Here is a 23,958-nt window from a genome sequence, read left to right as displayed (position 1 = left end):
AACCTGTACAAAGAAGGGAAGAGAACACAGGTTAGCAATTAACACCAATAAACAGCGCAGCGCTCCGCGCATCAATAACTCACCGCGGTCTTCGCCATTAGCACGGCAACTCCGAGATCGCAACCATCCCTGTGAAAACAAAAAGAGACAATATTAGGGAACAGCGTAGTGGAGCAAGACTCCGAGAAGACAGAGAAAAAGGGAAAGAAAGACAGAATAAAGACAGAAAAGACATTATAACTCACCTGGAAGACAGCAAGCAGAGTTGGAGTCACAGCCGGTCTGGACCCGACATAAGGACACACGGACCAGTGAAGCAACTAGGTCCACGGAACGCCCGCACCAATTACGCGCCCCTGCACAGAGACGCAGGACCGAGAGTTCAACGCACAAAAACCTAAGGTGAGCAATAACCCCAAAGAAGGGGATTTGGACCAGAGGGAGGTGGGAGTCCACCCATCACAGAACCAGTATCTTAACCCTCCATTCTCCTGTTATAGGCACTACCCAACGTCTGGCACATAAAACAAGCAGAGAGGGGTCCAGGATGGCGCTTAGACCTCCATCCAGTATTGTGTGGCGCCCCCATGGATACCAGGTGAGCGTAACAAGGATCTCTGCTTAGTGAGTCCTCCAGATTATTTAGTTCCCCTGGAACATATTGAGATGTTAGGAACATACCCTGCTTGAGTGCCCACTTCTATATTTTCTGTGCTTGCCTGGATAGATTTGGAGAATGTGTGCCGCCCTGCTCGTTTATATAAAATATTGCAGTGGTGCTCTCTGTGAGAATTTGTACTGATTGATTTGTCAGTTGTGCTTCAAAGGCTTGTAGCGCTTTGAGCACTGCTAGGAGTTGTAACAGGTCGATGTGGTTCTGTGCTGTGATTTGAGTCCACAGACCATGCGCTGTGAGATGAATGTGATGGGCCACCCACCCGGTGAGAGTTGCATCTGTTGTAACGATCGCTTGTACCGCTGGGTCGTGGAAGGGTTTTCCCCTTCAATAAATCTCCTTAGTCCACCAGCATAGAGCTTGTACTAGGGTTGGCGAAACAACCACTAGATTGTCCCACTGACTGCTTGCCTGAGACCACTGTTTCGCCAACCACTCTTGCACTGGGCGCATGCGCAGTGGCGCGTGTGGCTCTAGGTAAATGCATGATGTCATCAAACCCGAGCAAACGTATTGCTTTGAGTATGTTACCTGATGACCGGCTAGATAGTGAGGTACTTGTAACAGCATGTTTTGTACTCTCTCGTTTGAGGGGAAGACTACCTCCTCTTTTGGTTTTATGATTGCTCCCAGGAATGGTTTTGTTTGAATGGGTATGAGACTGAATTTCTTCTCGTTGATAGAGATTCCCAGTTGGAACAGAAGGTTTACTGTTCTTTCGGTGTTGTATTTGCACATTTGAGGCGATTCTCCTGTTATCGGTCAGTCGTCTATATAAGGGTAAACTGGGAATGACTCTGCATAGATGCACCGCTACCACTGCTAGTACCTTTGTGAATACCCTTGCAGGTGAGGCTATGCTGAAGGGGATCACCTTGAATTGGTATTGTTCTCCCGCTATTTGGAAACGCAAATGTTTTCTGTGCGCTGGGAACATTGGATTTGAAAGATGCATTCTTTCATATTTCAATGTTGCCATGTAATCCCCCTGTTTTAAGAGAGGGATTACCTCCTGTAGTGTTGTCATTCGGAATGTATTTCTGTGGCTTGACATACGCGCTCGCTCGGTGCACGTCTAGTAACGAGCGCATTGTTAAGTCTCTTTGGCCAAAGGAAGTACGTTGAATAAATACCCTTGTTTACCTTGTTTGCCAGGATGACTTTTATAGCGTCCTTTTCCAGCAGGGTTTTGACCTCTTCCAGCAATATGTGCCTTTCCTCTGGTGTCATTTGTATGTGTCTTGGCAGGTGGTTGGATGGTTTCTGTACAAGCTCTATACAATATCCATCCGCCACGGTGCATAACATGCACTTGTCCAAAGTGATCCCCTCCCATGCATGGATGAATTGTGGAATGTGACTTCCTGCTGGAGTAGCATGGGGGTGGACCTGGCAGCATTGCTTGGGCGGAGTGCAGCCTCTGGTGATGGAGTCTCTACCCCTGCTCTTGGAGTTTTTGTAGCCTCTTTGAAAATTGGAGGAGGACTGTCCCCATGAGGTGCCCCATGATGGTGATGGCTACACTGACCACAATTAGAGAACCATTGTGGGTCCTGCCCATGGAATCTTCTTTTATTAAATTACCCCCTTCGGGCAAACACTTGGTTGGATAATTGTCCAAGAGATTTCAGGGTGTCATATTCCCATTTTGACACTCTTCAGAGCATCTTCAACTGCCTTTCCCAACAAGGGCATCTGGCTCAATGGGCATGTTAAGTAACGTTGCCTGCATTTCTATCTTAAAGCCAGATTGCCTCAGCCAGGCTTGGTGCTAAATTAACATGCCTTTGGCTATGATGCAGCCTGCATTGTCAGCTGTATCCAAGTTGTTCTTGAAAATGCAGTTAGCCACTTGTTTGCCCTCAACTGTTTTCAGGAGTTGTGACTTTAGAGGCTCTGGGACGGCCTCAATTTGTTGTTCCAGCTTGTCCCACTTATGGCAGCCAAAGCTAGCCAGGAGCGTGGCATTGTAATCTATTCCCGTTTCGTTGGCAGCTGATGATGATGCCACCTTTCTGCCAAAAGTATGAATCTGTTTGCTTTCTATATCAGGTGGGGCCTCCGCGGAGGCCAGAGGAGTGCCTGCTTTCTTCGTTGTTGTGGTGACAACTAAGGAATCAGGTTTTAGTTGACCCCTGATGTAGAGTGGGTCGATAGGGGCCAGCCGAAATACCTTCTCGATGTGGGGGTTGACCGCTCTTGTATGGTTTGGTGTTAGGAGGGAAGGCTGAATGCACCTTTGGAACAATTGGAGAAGAGGGATAAACTGTGAAGTCCACTAAACAGGATATCCTCCTCATGACCCTATCAAAACTTTCTGGGGTTCACTCAGTTGACTTATGAAATGCTGAGGAGGTAGGGGTGTCTTTCAAGGGTGTAGGCTCCTTGTGATGCAGGGCCCCTGAAATGGTGTCTTTGGAGGGAGTGAAACCACCATCTAGGGAAGCAGAGGGCTGGGATGGTAAGGGTGTTGAAGATTTGAGTGTTTGACATCTTTGACTTTAAAAGTGTGTGACTGTGACAAGGAGAGCCTTTTTAGGCACAGTGTCTGAAACGGCGTGAAAGGAGAGCCTTTTTAAGCACAGTGTCTGAAACGGGCCTGGTCGATGCCTTTTTCGGAGACCTGTTGTGCGGCGAACTAAATGGGCCAGAGGGCAGGGGTGACGTGGAAGACCGCTCAGTAGCCACTGTGTGGCTATAAACAGTCAATGACGTGGCCGACGTTTGGCCATGGGGTGTGAGCTTTGTGTGGCGTGATGCATGTGTGCATTGGCCGCCGGGTGATTTCTCCATCACAGGACCGCTGGGCTGCTTGCTGGAGTCGGGGCGGGGGCTCGCACATGGGATTCTTTCGAACCCCGATCGGCCTCAGCATCACTCAGGAAGTCAATGCTGCCTTCACTGGATTGCCCCACCACATCTATGAAGGACTCGGCCTGCGTAGCGTGGGCTGCCCAGGGTTTGGTTCAACGGTCCAAGATTTTAGGACAGAAGAGCCTGCAGGACTTGCAGTTATTTTCAGGGTGATCCTTTGGCTGAAAGTGATTGCACACTTTGTGCGTGTCTTTCCAGGGGTATTTCCTGTTACGGGATGGGCAGAACTTAAATGGTGTGTTTTCCATGCTGAATGGAAAATGCACTGCTGCGATGAAAGAGGAAAATAAGGGATATTAAGAGGCTATAAAGCAAAGAAGTGTAAAACTTCCCACCACTCTCCCTACTGTAATGGGACGAGGCCCAGTGAGGCCTGTGTAGGCCGCAGTCGTCGTTTATTGAGGCGGTTGTTGCACTGTTGACGATGAAGCCGACCATTGAAAGCCGTCCATTGAAAGCTGTCGAAGCAGTTGTTATTGCAGCGGGCGATCGGCGGTTGTAGAAACAATAGTAAAAAAATCTAATATTAAAAGTTTTCTAATCAAAGGCATTAGCCAGAACAACTCTGAAAACTCTCGACCAACCACAATGGCGGAAAAAAACAATCGGAGGGACCGCGCCACGTAAAGGACCATGGATACAGTAGATGTCACTAGGGAAAGTATTACTAACCCGCTGTGAGAAACCAGAAGGTGTCTCACACACTAGTCCCCGGGGATCTGTCATTCAGGTGGCCAGGACATGGCCATCGCTTCTGGATTCAGTTCCTGGGGGTGGACCAGTGGGGAAGATTTCCTGGATGAGGAGCCCTCCGGGAGTGGAAGTAGGACACCGGAAGGTGAGATGCGGCATCACCTCCCAATAACACCTTTTCCCCATTCTACCAGGTAGGATACCTAGAAATTCAACCCCCGTCCCCTTTTTCCGGCACCAACTCTTTCTCACAGACAGTTCACCATGAGCGACAAAGGACTAACAACAGAGCCGTATACCTGCCATGTCCCAACATCATGGGCAGGTAAGGTCAGGTAATTACAGATTATTACACACACCTGAATTCCAACACACTTCCCCACACTGATAAAAGGCGGAGCACGAAATCACACTCCGAGTGAGGCAAACCCTATGAGGAAAGAGCCGTTCCAAGATGGCAGGTTAATACAAGGGGAAGGATGGCGAGACCAGAGAGAATCGCAAGGAAGGAAGTACCTGTGACTTCTAAAGACTGTTACTTTCATGGGCCTTGGAAAATAAGAAACCGAACACCAAGAACTAAGGTTGATCAAACCTGCACAGTGTGCAGAGGTACCCAGGGCTATCCCGCGTCGAAAACCAAGGCGGGGAGGAGCGATTGCCACTGTGATACTGTCCTTAGCTCCTACAACAAAACACCGTAAGAAAAGGCAGTGAGTCGGAGAGCCCGATACCGAACCAGCTTGTATTTTGAACTAAGGTTGCAAGCGGAAACACTGTACAAAGAGAACAGTGCGTGAGGAGTTTGCAAAGAACGACGCATATATGGGTGAAAACCCAAAGGAGTAATTGAACGTTATAATTGAACTTTGAAGGCCAAGAAAAGATACCATACACAGAGTGGTCCGGAGCCACATGGATGCTCATTCGAAAGTCTCTGTTAGGTATCCAACTAATGCAGAGTCTGAGAAAAGGAATATTGAGATCGAAGTGGTCATGCAAGGGTCAAGTTAAACCCTGTGCACATTCAAAAGTCTTTGATAGTTTAAAGTGCATCACACTTGGTCTGAGCCCAGCTGAGGGATACTAATCGAGTGAAAGGGATCTGAGCCTGGCTGAGGGGAATCCGGGGGGGTGAACCATGTCACCAGAGAAAGAATTATCTGAACATACTTGTAAAGGGATCCGAGCCCGACTGAGGGGGATCTAGGGTGAACACCCAAATTGAATACTGGAAAAGGAAAAGAACATTTTCATTGTTGTTTTTGTGCATTAGACCCTCTGAGTCAAGAGACTTGAAAGAAGTAAAGAGACTTCAACACAGAATGTCTTGAACTGTGAAAATGGAACTGTATCCTTGTGCCGCACAAACCAGAGTGTGTGATTTGCTCGAGTGAACCTCCTTGTCCGGTGCTGAAAACGTGGGGAAGGGAGTATTTGTAACAGTATTTGTAAATTAGTAGTAAGGATTGGCAATAGGTTTGTTTTGGTACAGGCCCTTTTTATGTTGACAAGACTCCACTAGAACTGCATTATTATTTGATGGTCGCAGCTTGCTCCCACCTGTAGATTTAGGTTTAGATAGGCGTTTATCTCACCCTTGTGAGGTTCAATAAACACCCTTGAACTATGGTCACCTGTGTCCATCTTACTGTTGATACCATACCTTCCGAAACACGCCCAGTTGACGTCCCTTTTTGAGTTTTGAAAACAAATCATGTAATACTCCACGTCTAACACTAGGTATCGGCCTATGCATAGCATGCGATCTAAGCAAATCCACAATCCTCAGAAAAAAAAAAAATATATATATATATATATACATACACACACACACACAAACACACCTGCATGGCAGAAACAGTCAAAAGGACAATGAAGCACAAAGATTGGTAACATGGCCAGCCAGTTTGAGCATTGTACTGCAAAAATAGTTAAAATGTGGTACAAGATAGGTGTACCATTGCAACTAGCCTTTCTAGGGCTCACGTACTATGAGAAAAATGCCCAAAGTCCAAAAATAATGGAAAAACACTTTTCCCTGCACTACTCTCCTTTAGGGGAAAAGTCATGTTAGTATACAGTTTTATGGAGATAGGGCCCCTCTGACTGTTAGTTTTGAGGGCTCACCAGTTTCCACAAAACAAAAGGGCGTTAAACCAGGGAGTGAGGTTTAAAAAGACCTTGCTCCATAAAATCAGGCCAGGGCCTGAAAACAGTAAGAAGACATGCTCTGGGTTCAATGTCAGGCTGCAAAAAGAAAAAAATACCACCATAGAGTCAGGAAGAAGCACCTTACTTGTTGCACAGCTCCATATCTCTCCCTCTGTTCTAGCCCAGAACTCCTCTCTCCCTGCTCGGTGTATATTAGGAGTTTGTGAGCATCGCTATTGGTATCTCCAATGTGTGGGATAGTCTCTCTTGCACCACTTTGTAATATCATGGTGCGGTTTGCATACAGCCTGTGAGTCTATCACCGTGTGCAATATTGTGTGTGACTTTTCTTGAACAAGGCCAAGGGTCACTAGGCCGCAAGGCTGATTAAATCTGATCCTCTCTCCAGAGTCTCAGCTGGGGATATGCTAAAGGGAAACCTATGCTTTCCACCATGTAGAACATGTGCTAGAGAGGGGATCTTGTTTAAGGGGAATGTTTGGGGCAGTAGTTCTCTATGGAGATTAATGCTTTGAGGGGCTTGGGGCGGCTCAGCTCTGAGGGATCCCATGTACCACCACAACGATTAGCATGACGGAGCAGGTACCTTCCCCCCTAAACCTCAGGGTCTCCCATTCCTCACCACGGTACCCACATAATGTGAGCTTGTCACACAGCTCAGATAAATATTTGCTCAGGACAGACAGCATTTTAACAGGGCATGTAAACAGTTTGTCGGGGGATATTTCATTCATTCTAGGTTTAAAGTGCCCCATATAAAAGAGTAACTTGGTGCAATGGCTCAATGTGGTCACTGATTTTGGCATTAGGGTGAAGTCTGTAGATGTTTTAGGATATGTGGCAACTTCACTGGCGTGCTGTTCTTCACCTATACTTAAAATGGTGCTCCCAGGGAATGTCAGTGTGGTACTCCCATGTTCGAGTGGGAGGACCAGGTGGTGGATTGTGTGATCCACGCAGACATAAATTGACAAATAGCTTTAAACCTTTGGCAAAGACCTGGGGCCTCATTACGAAAACCTTACCAACTCTGCCCTGGTGAATGGAGCAATTACCGGTCCATTCCACGGTTGGCGGGACCGTTAATTCCCCACTCACCAGGGCCCTTCCCCATTCCCAACTGAGCCCCCACAGGGTTCAATGGGAATGGGGAAGGCGCTAATAACGGTACCGCAAATTGCGGTACCGTTATTAGCTCTAAGTCCCTTTGGGGGTGCTGTCCTTAACGCCTGCAAAAAACAGGTGTTAAGGGAGGACCCGCAAAGGAAACTCGTAGTAGGGCGGTAGGGATTACCGGCACCGGTGCCCTTACCGGTGCCGGTAATCCCTTACCGCCCACCTCGCAATGAGGCCCCTGGTCTTAACACTCTGGGAGTATAGTAAAAGTGCTCCTGAGGCAGATCAAATGGCAGTGTGTGGGACGGCCAGTCGTGGGGGGACTAGCTTACTGTGGTGACTCCTGGAAGCAGCCTTGAGATCTTGCCTTGGTCTGGGACATGCTCCTGCCTACCACAGGGTGGCTTGGGTCGGGGGAGTGAAAGATGCAAGGGGAGCATCAAGGCATTTGATGCTTCACGGTTCAGAGGGGACACGGCCCAGTCACATGATGGCTTGGCAGCCTATCCGGGGCAATAGAGGTCAGGGAGCTAGCCTGAAGTAGAGGGTGTTGTGGAGCAGGACGATCGATCCAGGCCCCCAAGAGGTTTCGCATGATGCGGAGGCATAAGAGTGTAATGTAAGGACTCAAGAAGCCAATAGGGGTGATGGGGTGTCAGTAGAAGCTGCCCAATGGTCAGCTTACTGCATGCTTTAGTGTAGATTGTGCTGGGAATGAAACAACAGCTTAGAAAATAGTAGCCATCTTGGAATCAAGGCCTAGTGCTGCGCTTTATCTAGGGTGGCAGGCCCGGGCCCAGAATAGAGAAGTATGTGTGCGTATGCAGGGCTAGGTTGTAACATAGGCAGTAGTGAGAAAGACCAAACCCGCAGAGATCCATAAATCCTTCACTGTTTCACACAGTTAGCATTTGTATCTTAGAAGGAATGTGCCCTGCAAGGCCATGACAGGGCCGAGAGCACCTGGTGAAGAGTTAGCCCACGAGAGGGAGGGCATGAGCCTCTGACCTTTACCAGTCCAAACCCTATGTTATAGTCCACAGATGCCCACAGCCCAAGACCCCAGCATTCCAGTGTACCAGTCAACCCCAGACCACTGACCATAAAACTGTTAGCATGCTATGCCATTACAAGATCACAGTCAAAAAGAGAGTTCACCCCACCCGAGGTCCCTGTGATTTGTCCTGCGAGGTGCCAGGGAGGGAAAGTAACAAATGCATACCCAGGGTGGGAAGAACTGGAACGGCGCTGACATGTCTGCGATCGAGCAAGGGTTTAGAGTTATGGTGACTTTGAATGTAGCCTCTGCGTCCATGTCTGCAGTACCAAATGCACATTAGGCCACGGATAGGAGATGTGCTGAAATGGTTTTAATTAGCAATTAGGAGCTCAGCAGTTGATGACGTTTGAAGAAGAATCCCACGTGGAAGAAGATGAGCAGATGAAGATGGGACCAAGGGCCTGGCATCCCATATGGAGTAGGCCGCCTATGTATAGGGTCGCACCAACCAGCTATGTGGATTTGTAACTTATGTCATGGACGTCAGTTGTGACGCTTTCTCCCTTTAAAAAGTAATGTTCATGCCAATTTTGTCAGAGCCCTCCATGGCAGCAGAATTCTTTGCTATTGCATTCTCGTTTGTATGAGAATAAACCTTGTTCTCCCTGCAAGAGGTGTTCTGAATTGTTTTCCCTAGTGGCCTTTTTTTATGTGGTGTGAGCGTTGATGGGCTTCTGTGCAAGGGTCGTGGGAGCAAACTGGTAATTTGCTGCTGCTCCAGTCGACTGCTCCTGGCATTGCCAGCTTCCCTCAGAATGACAGAATGAAAGAGGGATGGGATGGAATGGGTGTAGCAAGGAATATGGGGGCATCTGCAATCAAAAAAGTCATGGTCCAGTTATGTGGTGGCCTAGGTCATCTGCACTATAGGCAAGGCTAGCCGCTGGGAAGCAGAGGGGAGCTTTGGGAGCGGTCTGCTCATCTGGTGTCATGTTCTGGGTTTCCTCCTAGGGTCTCTTGCGTTGATTTTTATTTTATTTTTATTTGCAATTTTTGCATCTTACAATATTCTATAGATACAATATACAGTGAATATTTCTTGTAAACCTATACCCTACTCCCACAAAAAGTATATACAGTGAAAGTAAATTACAGGATTTGTTCTTTCACATTACATTACATAATCACAGTCATCAGGCAGGTCCGTAGAGAAGCATTTGATTTCTGTACTTGTGAAATTAAAAGCCACTGCAGCAGTGACCGGGGTTGCCTGGCATAAGAGGCACTAGCGAGCTAAAGAATGAGAGATAACTACATCCGGTTAGGCATACATCGAATTACATTCCAGATGACGCCTAAACCTTTTCTGCTAACACTGGGACGGCCGTCTGTGGAGGAATGAAAAGTTGTCATACTATCAACACTATAAAAGAGAACCACAGTAGAGATCCAGCTTTACCTCATAGCTTCCACCTGTCCAAAACGTCTTCATTTCTCTTCGCCTCCAAGCAATCACGGAACTTGTAAGGAGTGTAAATGGTACCAGATAGAGAAGCGCGGGTTGTCCTTTTCTCGTCAACGCAAGAACGACAAATGTCAGCACCATGCCAATTGCGTAAGCTGAAAGAACAAAATGCCTAGATATCACAGTGCTACTAACAACAAGACTACTTTGTATAGCTCCCTTCTCTTGAACCTCTCCTGCTAGAGGGAGCAAGGCCATTTAGATGTCTTATAAAATAATGTTTTCAAGTGGTCTTTTAACGGTATTCAGTGATGTTATTGGAGATATTCACCGCACACATCTTACAATGCAGAACACATATCTCAAAGAAATGAATCTACAATATAGAACTGATTTTTCTTTTTACAGATAGTGAGTTTGGGAAACAGTAGAATGGTTTTTCGGAGTGGGGATTGTGTTTCGGGGTTAATAAGGGGCACAGGGTGGTTTCCCCAGGATTTTTCTGTGCACTGAATTGAAAATCAGAGACAATTCTAAAATTAATTCCTGCAATGAAAACAAAAAAATCACTGTTTAAACACATGGAACCCTCTTAACAGCAATAAAACACTGAGCAATGGCGTTTGGTGGAAGACGATGGGCTCATTGATACAGCACATTTCTTAACATGGAATAGGCCTGCATGAGTCGCCAGTGCATTCATGATTTTTAACTCAAAGCTAGAATCCCAAAATGTTCAATCTGCAGTTAATAGGCGACAATTTAATCAGATTTGCATAATAGTTTTCTGTTGGTCAAAGGTAAATAATGTATAAGCATTTACCTATAGTACAGGAAACATAATAGATGTGTGATGATGTTAATCGAACTTCAAATCTTCGACAGTATGCAATTAACAGACCTGTAAGCAAATAGTGCATGCAACATTTACAAAGTTAGCCATGGTTAGCCACTCAAAAATCATCAATAGTAAAACAGCATTGGCTTACCATAAAACAATTATGTTCATAAAACAAACATTACGGTAAAGTTGAATTTGTTTTCAGGACATTTCTGAAGACGCATAGTTTGGCTTGGCTGATATTCTTTTACCAATTTATCTGAGTGGCAGAGTTTCATTTTTTGGTTCCCATCTGTTTTTAAACAAAATACACAAGACACACAGGAACCAAAAATCATTTCTCATTTTAGGGCAATTAATGCATCTCTGCATAAGCAGGGTAAAACACCCATTTTCAATACCACAAACGTAAAGTGCCATTTTGTGAGGTCTGTCGAAATTGCCTACACTCTAGGAAAGTATAGAGCCTTGTGCGGACAAGTATAATTATAGAAAATACAGTGTATGAATGTCAACATCGCCTAAGTCACTGACGGCCTTGTCCATTCTCATTATCTCCAGGAGCTCCCTTGCTGTATTCTCCTTCCAAAGAAGACTTCCGTTTATATAACACTCATAACACTCCTTCACCTAGCTCGTTGCAACATGCCTGGGCCTCAGCTTCTATGCGTTTTTGACCTTGCATCTATACATTCTATTCTCCTGGACCTGCACAATTACACACTGTGGCGTAAATATTGTTACACGTTCTGGACGCTTACAAAGTATCTGGAGTCTCATTGCCCTCTGTTGGCCCTTGCAACACTGGCAGATTTAGTGTCCACGGGAGCAGTAGCATCTGGAGGAGGCAGGCTGGCTCCAGAATCAAGCAGCCCAGCTACTAAGCAGTATCAGTTCCTGGGGGACGCCTTAGCGTTGAGGTTTCCTGTCCTTAGTGGAAGCCGCTTCCTTATTGCTGGTTGGCGGTTAATGTATGTATCCTTCTTCCATCTCTGTGGACTGGGTCCTCTCAAGTATCCCCAGTTCATCTCCTCGTCCTTCGTGATAATCTTTCCTGTGGTTGCTCCTGAATCTTTGCCACTCCAGCTGCTCCATTCTTTTTTCCTCGCTGTTCTCATTGGATCCACCATCTTGGACTTAGTAAAACCCAATTCAAGTGTCGGTGGGTGTTCAGACTACCACGTTTTTCGCTTTCTGTGTTCTAGAGTTCCCATCTTTCCCCCATAGTTCCCTGTGCTTCTGGGACAGTGTGTATTATTGCTCCTCTGGACATTGAGCTTGGAGTCAGGTGGATTTGGGATTCCTGTCGGGACATATTCTGAGTTTTGCTAGTACTTACTGGCTATTCTTTATTGGCTGCTTTGCCCCCCGCTATTCCTTAACAAAACCGTTGCAATACTGTCTGCCAGGGCTCAAGTCGAGGGTGCACGCGCGGGGACGGAGTCCACCCACTTTTTCCCCAGAGGGTGGACTCAGTCCCCCCTGCTAAAATGAGAAACGTTGAATGTCCTATTTGGATTTATGAATTAAAGACTACCTCGAGGATCTAAAAGCAGTTGTCAGGTTTCCAGGCTGGACCCTTTACCAATGCACTATATTACCTGATGAAAAATAACAAACTAACGGTGAAATAACTCATTTCGATGCTGAAAGTCCCAGGGAAAACATTTGTATTGGTTCTTGGAGTTTAAAACATGCACACCTTTTAATGTTTTCAAATACACTATTAAAAGAAAATATTCTCTCTCGCTTTTTGTGTGTGTGTTGATTTTATGAAAGACAAGTGCCATTCGTCCTGTCCAATTTTGGTGGTTATGCAAAGCCAATTTAATGAAATGCGCATATTTCACCTTGATATGCTAATTTCTGGTGACGTCACATCCGATTGCATTTGTTGATTAGTCCCCCCACTTTAATTCTTAGGACTTGACCCCTGCTATCGGCAGGGGAGCCTTTCTCTTTGCGGCTCTAAAACAACAAAGGAATCTCGCAGGGGACAGCGTCCCACTGCACTGAACCATATGGGCTCACCAGGGCCCCCAAACGTGATGCACTAACCAAGGGAAGTCAAGTCAAATTATTGTACTTAACTCCAAAAGTCACAGAAAGGTAAGAGTCATAGCAAAGGTTAGAGAGTTCCATTGATGTCAATGGAGGGAAAGCTGCAAAAGAAAAATCTTTCTTAATCACCACTCTGGTTAGTATGTGGATTAGGGTGTCTAGGACACCCTGCCCAGTGCAAACCAGTTATCAGACACACATGTTCCTTCCCAGCTCTGGCCGGAGCCCACAAAGTGTACTACCATACAGAATACAGCAGTTTTTTTATGTCCATGCTTGCACAGACTGTAGTCTCCCAAAGGGCCTGCTACCCCACAGTGCTTCGAAGCCATAACCATGGCAGTAGGCGCTAGAACATTATATATATGGTAATTTCCTACACAGTGAGCCACAAAGCCAGGCCTTAAACAATGTGGTAAACCATTTTGGCCAAAAAACTGGTCAACTGGCTACCTCACAGTAAACAAATAAAGAAAGATACATAAGAGTGCACCCAAAACATGTAAAATACCAATGCCACCAGCCTGTTCTGAGCTACACTGATCAAGAAACAAAATGCCTTAAAAGTATGAACACAAGTTTCCCCTGAACCAGAAGGAAGCAGGACTGCTACACAACAGACATCAATGGGGGACAGTGCCCCCTGCACTGACTCACCAGTTTCTCAGTTTCTCCAAAAACAAAAAATGTAACCTGGTGAGTGAGTTCAAAAATCATCTCACTCACTAGGACTATATTTACTTAAATAAAAAAATAAAAAAAATAAAAAAAGAAAAGAAAAAGGGTCAGGATCACAAAATAGTCAGCAGATATGCTGGGGGTCCATTGAAAGAAATAGGGAAACAGCCAAAAGAAAAATCTTTCCTAGCAATTTCAATTGTAAAACATGATCCAATATAGTCAAATGCTTTATTTATTTTTGAATTTATAGGCGCTAGTTACAGAAAGTGGATGCTACTTTTAGTGAATTGCTGGAAAAACGCATATCGGATACAGACACAATTGGCGAGAGTATGCAGACTGGCAGAGGCTCACATCATGCTCTTGGAGCAGATCTAAAGATGGTAAAAGGCAAGCTGTGCTACAAAGTAGCCATCTACCAGCTTCAGCGCGTACAACTCATTGACGAAATCTCACAAGCATAACTTTTGGCTGCCGATAGGGATAGCTCCCAAACAAAAGGATCGCTTGACACAGGAAAAGGTTTTAACGTTTTCGGTATTTTACTTGTTTTGTAAACGCACTAAGGGAATTGTTTTATATTTTAAATCAACGTCCCCAATCGGATTGTATTTACTCAGCTTTAATATACAATTGAAATGTCTCTTCTGGTATATTTGGTAACTTGTAAAATTACTTGTTTACACCTTGTAGGATTAAGGTATGCGTCATCAGACATAATTATAGGAAGCGCTCCGTTTAATGCTACTTAAGTTACCTGTAATCGTAGCACACACCAGACTGACACTTGGTGTAATCACAGGAAAGATGCAACCATAAGAAAGAAAATTACACTTCTGAAGCGTAGCCAATACCAATGTGTTCATAATCTGTTATTATACCAACAACCACCCACCAGCCTGTCTTTGTACGCTCTACATTTTGTACGGTTCCTTTTTATTTGAATGAATTTGAGCATTAGGATGTATTTACTATAGAACGTTAAGTGAATTGCATTTAGAGGCATTGAAATGGACAGTGTTTTAGCTCCCACACTACAATAGTGAATGTTCAAAGCACATTTCATATGCTAGTATTTTAATCGATATGGGGGTACACCACCATGCTTGTGAGGTGATTCATAAAATTAAATTCCATTACTTACAAGCTTTCACTTTAAAGACGGAAATGTTAGCAATGAAGAGAACATATTCCCGCTTCAATGGTCTGACCACATAATCCCTGTTTCCAAAATTCTTGAGTAATCAGATCAATCAGCATCACTGCAGATTAGCCAAACCCATATTTTAAACACTACCAGTGACAGTGCTTCTACCTAAACGTTTGAGCAGGACTTTGGAACTTAGTTACGCAAGTCCACGATTGATCAGTCACATTGTCAACATCTTGGTATGATGTGTGACCAATGTGAGGATGTCGTCTCTTCTGCCATGGTGGAGGGTCCTTTCCCATGGGGCCAGGGCAGTGCGTCCACAGTGCAATAGTCCCATTGGGGGTGGTGAACCGAGCAAGGATCATATGGGGAATGAAGCCCCATCTGGGATTGGGCGACGACTGTTCCCAGGGACACGGTATGCCCCCGATTTAATACACCCAACCCCTTCTCCGATGACAAGTCCTCCTTTGCCCTCTTTAGATGGAGCCAATGTGTTCTCTTGCGAAATCAGTCCACCTAATATACTTGACAAGACTGAAGTACCAAATAATACCAAGTACCTTGCACCTAGTTTTAAAAAAGTACTTTGAAGAAGACCAATAGTCCAAGGATCACTCTAAACAAGAAGAGCAAGCAGTCTAGCTTCCCACAGGATGTCATTGGCTCAAACTAATGCAACAATCCAGCGCAGGAGTTCACAATGAGCTCAGCTGGGCTGCAAGAGAAGAACGATCCTCCTGGGAGGAACTACGATCCTCCTGGGAGGAACTGCTGGAGCTGTGCACCGGATGAGCAGATGAGAGCCGTAAGGGAAGCTGTGAACGGAGGAGAAGGAGAACCCGAACCTCGTCCAAGCTGGAAGGACCCCTCGTGCTGCTGCCAAGATGAACCTCTTGGCACCCAAGGCCCTGGCAAAGTGCCTACGAAGAAGGATGCGCAGCCGGGCAGAGTCCTATGTCTGCACAGAAGCTGCAAACCCTGCTGCTTACCCGAGCGCTACCGGAGCCTCGAGAAGCAATGCAGGTGCTCAGGAAATGTGAGTACCTGCAATGAAGAATCAAACAGGTACGCGGGTTACCCGAGAGGTGTTAGAGGTCCAATGAAGCAAGAGGGTGAAAATAGAAGCTGTAACCAGAGGGTCTGGGACCCTGAGAAGGTATTGCGAGTCTCACACCCGCACCCATTTGGAAGTTAACGTATAAGAAGGTCTGGGACCCCGAGAATAAGCAAGATAGAAGATTCTTGTGTTTGGCAGGAGAGGAACCAAACAGATATGACAACGAATTGCCAGTCTGGGACCTGCACCCACATGAAACGCTGGGATTAAGAGGGTCTGTAACCCTGATTGGAAAAGGAAAAAACAAGGAAGAGTTGTATGCTTGGCAGGGGAGTAAACCAAGCCGATACAATGCTGCACTGCGAGGTTGGGGCCCACACTCATGTGAAAGGCAAAAGCCTACAGTAACAAGGGATCAGAGGGCCTAGGACCCTGTGAGAATAACAGAGACAGACCATGAGAACACAGTTGATTTGCAGCAGAGTAAACCAAGCTGTTCAGAATATTACAGGTCTGGCACCTGCAGCCACATGAGAGATTGAAAAAAAGAGGGTCATGAAACCTAAAAGGATATAATACTACGCTTGGTAGGGAAGTGTGCCAAGTTGGTAGGATAAAGAACTGAATCTGAGAACTATATCCTTGTGTATTGTCCAGTGACATTTACCCAAAAGGATATGGGGCTCAGAATCCAAAAAGGAAGGAAAGTAGAAGAAGTCTAGGGGAAAGGAGCACAACCATAGCCTTGGACTTCTATACTCATTGTTTATTTCATCGGTTTTGATTGCCCAAGAGACTGGAAACTTTTCTGTACGTTGGAACTACCATGAACACTTTTGGGAAGAGATCATCCTTGTAGAGATGGTTTCATTTGCTAGTGTTAGGGTCAGAGGAAGGCTTTCCAGGGGTAAGTAACTTGTTCTTTGAATGGATTGTGTCCTCCCATGTATTCCTCATCTTTGATAGACTCCCAAAGAAGTGTTTGATTTGGTGGAGGGACTAAAAATTTAGTTTTCAATGGTTTTCATGAACCGAACGGAGGACAGCTTTTCCAAAGCTTCCATCCTGACCGAGGGAAGACTCAAGGCAGTAATGCTTTGTGAACGTGTCAATAGTAGACCATGTAGCTGCCTCACAAATATTCTTTATCGGTACACCCCTTTGCAGGGCTGCAGAGCTAGTCATGCCCCTGGTGTAATGGGCACTTAATCCTTCCGGAAGATCCTTGCCCGCTAGTCTGTAGCATTCCGAAATTGCCAGAATGATCCACATGGATAAGGTTTGTTTTGTCACAGTCTGGCCCAGTTTATGAAAATGAATAAAAACCTATACAAAGCAGATCGTCAATACGAAGACGTAGGCTTTCGTCACATGACAGTGACAGACTTTTTGGTTTGGACATACTGCAATTTTACTAGTTGTCCTTGCGGCAGTGAAGAACAAGTTACTTTCTTACCTGGTAACGTTCTTTCGATGGGATGGTCCGACGACGTATTCCATATCTATGACATGTAATCACCACAGCTGTGCTGCTTCGGAAACTTTTTCGGCGTCTGCGTCCTGCGTCGATGACGTCGATGCGCCGTCATCGAGGACCTCCTCCGACGTCCGACGTCATCCGATGTGATAAGTAGGACGCACGACGCCCATAGCCTCAGTTGTAGTTTTTTCCCCCAGAACGTGTGACAGAAGTCAACTGCCAGTCAGACACATAGCCTTGGGGAACGTAAGCTGCAATCGCAAAAGAAATTCTGTAGCGGGGAAGGCAGGGCGGGAGCGATATGGAATACGTCATCGGACCATCCCATCGAAAGAACGTTACCAGGTAAGAAAGTAACTTGTTCTTCGAGGGGATTGGGTCCTCCGACGTATTCCATATCTATGACAGACTCCCAAAGCAGTACCAAAGCAAGGAGGAGGGAAAGAATTTAGAATCAAAATGTAGAATAGCCAATCAAATAGCAGAGCAAAGGACCGCCTTGCCAAAGGCCAGATCCTGCGCTCGGATGGAATCAAGGGAATAGTGACGTACAAATGTATGAACTGAAGCCCAGGTGGCTGCATCACAGATGTTGCGAATAGGAACACCCCTCTGCAGGGCAGTAGACGCAGCCATACCCCTGGTAGAATGGGCCCGCAAGCCAGCCGGTGGGTCCTTACCCACCAAACGGTAGCACTCCGAGATGGCCAAAATAATCCAGCGAGACAAAGTCTGTTTCGTCACAGCTTGCCCCAAACGCTTTCCAGCGTAACCAATAAAGAGTGGATCATCCACTCTGACCCGGGACATGCGTGAAACATAAAAGCTTAAAGCTCTCCTAGGATCAAGCCTATGGAGCCTCTCCTCTTCCTTACCAGGATGCAGAGGAGGATAGAATGCCGGAAGAACAACCTTCTGGGCCAAATGAAATTCCGTCACTACCTTCGGAAGAAAAGAAGGACGAACTCTAAGGACAACCCTGTCCTTGTGAAATACAGTGAAGGGAGGCTTAACTGAAAGTGCCTGTAACTCACTCACTCTGCGAGCGGAAGTAACCGCAACTAAAAACACAGTTTTCAGAGTTAACAGCCTCAAAGGGCAAGAATGTAAAGGCTCAAACGGAGCACCCATAAGAAACTTAAGAACCAGGTTTAAATCCCAACCGGGCACCAGGAAAGGTGACGGAGGGAACACATTAGTGAGCCCTTTCAGGAACTGTGAAATCAAAGGGATTTTAAAGTAAGAACACTCTTCAGACGAGCGCTGAAAGATGGACAGCGCCGCCAGGTAACCCTTAACGGTACCCACTTGCAAGCCCCTGTGGGCCAAAGAAAGTAAAAAGGACAGAACCATGGGGATGTCACATGCAAAAGGATCCACATTCTGAACCCTGCACCAGTCGCAGAACTTACGCCAACGGTACAGAGACTTTGTTGCCGGTCTTCGGGCCGAAAGCAACACCTCCATCACGTCCTCAGGGAGGTCCCAATCCTTATACCTCAACCTTTCAGAAGCCAAGCGTGAAGTTTGAGGGATCTGACCTCTGGATGGAGAACCTGACCCCCCTCCCGTGAGAGCAGATCGTCTCGGTAGGGAAGACGACGTGGAGGGCAGATGGATAAGTCGAGAAGGTCCGGGTACCACGTCCTCCGAGCCCACGCCGGGGCAATGAGGATCATCCGGGAACCGAACTTCCGTAACCTCTGCAGCACTTGCGGGATGACGGGGACTGGAGGAAACGGGTACAGCAGCGGGAATGACCACTCCACCACGAACGCATCTCCAAAGGCTCCTTCTGGAGGAAATTCCCGCGAGCAAAACCTTTCGCACTTCCGGTTGACACTGGAGGCGAAGAGATCCACTTGAGGGGTCCCCCAAAGGGCGAAGATCTCCAGGAGAATCTCCTGAGCCAACTCCCACTCGTGAGAGATCGCGCTCTGCCGGCTCAGAGCGTCCGCCGTCACGTTTTCGGCTCCGGCCAGATGAACTGCCGAGACCGAAACTTCCTGCTGGATGGCCCAGAACTCGAGCTGCATCGCCTCTCTGCACAGAGGAAGTGACCCTGCCCCCCCCTTTTTGTTGAGGTAGTGCATGGCCACTGTGTTGTCCGTCAGGATCAGGACATTCTTCCCTCGCACAGACGGCAGAAAAGCCTTCAGGGCTAGCCTGACGGCCCTCAGCTCCAACAGATTGATATGGAGTCTGGACTCCGACGGAGACCAACGACCGCTGACTGTCAGCCCGTTGGCATGAGCTCCCCATCCCGTGAGGGATGCATCCGTCACGATCGTCACCTCCGGCCAGGGAAGCCAAAATGGAGCCCCCTTCATCAAGTTGCCTTCGACGGCCCACCACAGAAGGTCCCGGGTGACCGAGGACGGCACCTGAATCGAGTCCGACATCCTGCCGGAGGACTGCGACCATTGCGTCTTGAGTGCCCACTGCAAAGATCTCATCCGCAGGCGAGCCTCTGGCACCAGAAGAATGCAGGATGCCATGAGGCCGAGCAACCTCAAGAACTCGAAAGCTGGGAGCGTCTGGGCATGCTGAAACTTGTGCACCATCTGCTGAATGTGAAGAGCCCTCACCTGGGGAGGAAAACACTGCCCCAGGGAAGTGTCGAGCACTGCTCCGATGTACTGGAGCCGCTGTGTTGGCGTCAAATGGGACTTCTTTAAATTGAGGGAGAAGCCCAGCCTGTGAAGGGAGCGACAGGTGATCGATAGATGATCCAGGACTTGCTCGGGAGAGCTCCCCCTGATCAACCAATCGTCCAGGTAGGGGTAGACGTGAATCCCCCCTTGCCTGAGATGCGCTGCCACCACCACCATGAGCTTGGTGAAAACCCTCAGGGCGGAGGTCAATCCGAATGGCAGGACCCGAAACTGAAAGTGCGAGTCGCCAACCGCGAACCTCAGGTACTTCTTGTGCTTGGGATGGATCGGCACATGGAAGTAAGCATCCTTGAGGTCGAGTGACACCAACCAGTCCTGAAGCTGAAGGGCCTGGAGGACTTGAGAGAGAGTAACCATCTTGAACTTGTCCTTCCTGAGGAGTTTGTTCAAACCGCGCAAGTCCATGATGGGTCTCAATCCCCCGTCTTTCTTCGAAACCAAAAAATAAGGGGAATACCATCCCTTGTTCCTCTCCGCTACAGGCACCAGTTCTATGGCGCCTTTCTCCAGCAGGGCTTGAATTTCCTGCGCAAGGAGCGGATCCGGACTCTGCAAAGAGAGGTTCCCCGGTGGATTGTCGCGAGGCCTGTGCCGAAAAGGAAGACAGTAGCCGTGGGTTATGATCTCCAGAACCCACACATCTGAAGTAATGGCTTGCCACTCTACAAGATGCTGCGCCAGCCTTCCCCCAACCGGCGAACCATGGGACATGGCCTCATGACTGAGTGGGAGCGGCTGCGGCGTTACCTGAGGGCAAAGAGGCAACTGCCCGAGCGGCCTTGGCACCACGGGTACCCTGTCGTCCACCTCTGGTACCCCTGCGATGGCCTCTTTGACTGCCAGCTCCTCTCGCTTTACTGAAGGAGGAGTAATAACGAAAGGAACCACCCCTCCACTGCTGTCCCCTAGGACGAAAAGGCGGAGGTTGGCGAACTGCAGCGCCCAACGACTTCGCTGCAGCTTTTGAGGTCTGCAACCTCTCAAGGCTCTCGTCAGCCTTGCTGCCAAAAAGGTGTTCACCATCAAAGGGCATGTTGAGGAGCCGGGACTGCACATCAGGCGCAAACCCTGACTTCCGCAACCACGCAAACCTGCGTATCACGGTGCTCGCCGCCATGGACCTACTGACGCATTCAGCTAAGTCCAAACCCGACTGAACGGACTCACACATGGCATCCTTACCATCCTGGACCAAAGCAAGGAAACCATCCCGTTCATCCCCTTCGGGAACATGTTCAGCCGCTAACGCAACACAGTTCCACAGAGTGTGCGTGAAACGCGACAAGGCACAAATGGAGTTGGCCGCCTGAAGCGCCATACCACCAGAAGAAAACACTTTCTTCGCCCAGCCATCAAAACGTTTGTCGTCCCTATCAGGAGGGATGGTAGGGTACGACGCCTGCTTTGCCGGGGCCGTGGCCGCCTGCACCACCAAACTCTCCGGAGTGGGGTGCCTGGTCAAGTAGCAGGGGTCGCCACTGGCTGGACGGTATTTTCGCGACAAGGATCTGCCCACCGCCGGGAGACTCTCCGGAGCAGTCCAAGCCGCCGCCACCCTTCTCTGTAAAGCCATATGGAACGGCAGAACCGGGTCAGTTGGGGGACCAACATCAAGGATGTCTGTCAGATCATCCTGCACAAACTCCCCTGGGGGAGCAGACCATCCCAAGTACTCAGAAACCCTAGCCATAAGGCGCCGGTACGAGGAATCAGCATGAGAGCCAGGCTCAGGCCTACAAAACTCCACCTCCGGAGAGGTGTCCAGTCCACTGGCATCATGCAGTGACTGTCTCAACTCATCAAACTGACTATGGCCCGAGACAATGTCATCCGGAACCTGACTAGGAACCAGGCCATCAGAATCCTCATCCGCCTCTGAAATATAGTCCAGGAGGCGAAAAGAAGGCACTCGAGAGTGCTTGCTCTTAACCAGAGCCTTCCTAGGGGGTCCACCCGTGCCCTGTGGTACCTCCGACACGAAAAGCGTCGATGGCGTCGAGCGAATCGGCGCCAGCGTCGAGAGAACCGGCATCGGCGCCGAGAGGATCGGCGTCGACGAAATCGGCGTCGACGTCAGATGCAGCGCCTCCAGAATCGGCGGTGTCGACACAGCCCTCGAGGCCGGAGCCCCGAGCGTGTCCCTCGACGACCTGAGCGTCGACGGCATCGACGACTTCCTCGGAGCCAGAGCCTCGAGAAAGCCCGTCGACGCCCTCGACGCCACAGACTTCGATGCCTTCTTTGAAGACCTCACAGGTGCACACGGTCTCGAACGCGTCGAGGACCGGGACCTGGAACGGGTACGTCGAGAACGAGTCCCTTTGTCCGAACGGGACCTCTCCCGTGACTCGTGCCGACCACTCCTGCGAGCGGTGTCTCTCGACCTCACACGACCGACCCCACTCGGGGGCGCGGACGGCTGAGTACCCTGCGACTCAAGAATCGCCAACATCTTCTTCCCGAAGGAAGCCCATTCCTCCGGCGTCGCACGGCCGGAGGGGTAAGCGACGTGCCGGGCAGAGCCCTCCGAAGAGGACCTGGAAGACGACCGGTGTCGGCGCTTCCGAGAATGCCTCGAAGAGGCTGAGGAGTGGCGAGACCGACTCCTAGAAGGAGACCCACGAGACTTCCGACGATGACACGGAGAGTCACCCCTCGAATCCTCCGTCGAAAGCCCCGCAGACTTAGACTTCCGGGGCTTGGACACCCGACCTACCGACAACAACTTCTTTGGACGTGAGCGACTGGCAGTCGATACAGTCATCCGTGTCGTGGGCCTCCCCGAGGCACCAGAGGCAGGCGTTGTGCGAGTCCGTCACCGACATCTTGGACCCACACTCCCCGCACTTCTTGAAACCCGGACGCGGGGTCGAAGACGAAGTAGACATCTTCAGAAGGAATTACACAAACGACAGGTTCGAAGAACCGAGAAGAACAGAACTCCAAAGAGTCGAGGCGTTTGAACCGAGAAACACGAAGCAACACGTTCGCGGAAAAACGGAACTGAGGCTATGGGCGTCGTGCGTCCTACTTATCACATCGGATGACGTCGGACGTCGGAGGAGGTCCTCGACGACGGCGCATCGACGTCATCGACGCAGGACGCAGACGCCGAAAAAGTTTCCAAAGCAGCACAGCTGTGGTGATTACATGTCATAGATATGGAATACGTCGGAGGACCCAATCCCCTCGAAACCCCTCTTAGCTTTAGCGATAGAGAGGCATTTTCCAACCCTTTCTTGATTAATAAAAGTCTGTGCTCAAATATATGCCACTGTTGTGTCCAAGCCTTACTTCTGCAACCTTACAGGTGGTATCTTCGGCGTTTAAAGTGCTTTAATTGGAATTTAAAAGCAGATGGAGTTACTAAAGGGTATATCAATTTTGAAACCGTCTGTAATCGATCTGTAATTGGCTCACCAAATGCAACAAACATTCTGCTCCCCACTTTTTTTTACTATATCCCTATGTTTTGTTATACTGATAATACAAGGGGGAGATATTCAAAATCCAGGCAGGAGCTGAACGAAGAGATGCTGGAGTGGATTTACGATAACATTTCAACATCTGTCTTCTATTATATCAAGCTTGAATTTGGTACAGAGAAATCAAATATTCTACTGCATTCATTAAAAAGCTGGAGACACTGCAGTGTGTGCATGATATTACTGAAAAACGTCCGGAAGACCAGAAAAAAATGGTCCCTGAAGACTATATTCAAGTACTTCTGCACCACCTACAGGTGAGGGACTATACCTCCGCTACATGAAAGACCAATTCACCTTCCCAAACACCAAGGCCAAAGAATTTCTGCACTTGGATACAGAAATATGGCAAACGTCAAATGCCTTTACAAGGTAAGAGTGCTGGTTGGAGTGAATAGGTGCAAGATCTAGGTGAAGAACAAGTTACTTATCCCCGTTAACGTTCTTTCGACTGGATGTTCCTCCCACGTACTCCTCAACTTTGATATTCGATATCCAGCTTCAGCTGCTTTGGAAAAGAATT

The 23,958-nt window shown here is 48.0% G+C and overlaps 1 protein-coding gene across 4 annotated transcripts in view; it reads right to left on the bottom strand.

Annotated features, from left to right (window-relative positions):
* Positions 1 to 23,958, bottom strand: part of SPPL2A (signal peptide peptidase like 2A) — an 846,443-nt gene that overhangs the window by 101,905 nt on the left and 720,580 nt on the right. For all 4 annotated transcript variants that reach the window (XM_069624951.1, XM_069624952.1, XM_069624953.1 and 1 more), the window contains 2 exons: positions 10,823 to 10,900; positions 9,994 to 10,154 (listed from right to left, as the gene is read on the bottom strand). In XM_069624951.1, coding sequence (XP_069481052.1) covers positions 9,994 to 10,154; positions 10,823 to 10,900 — 239 coding nt within the window. The remainder of the gene's footprint in view (positions 1 to 9,993; positions 10,155 to 10,822; positions 10,901 to 23,958) is intronic.

The sequence above is a fragment of the Ambystoma mexicanum genome, chromosome 11, assembly GCF_040938575.1.
Source record: "Ambystoma mexicanum isolate Mex_15411 chromosome 11, UKY_AmexF1_1, whole genome shotgun sequence".
In the NCBI taxonomy this organism is placed as follows: Eukaryota; Metazoa; Chordata; class Amphibia; order Caudata; family Ambystomatidae; genus Ambystoma; species Ambystoma mexicanum.
This window is presented reverse-complemented; position numbering and strand designations above follow the sequence as displayed.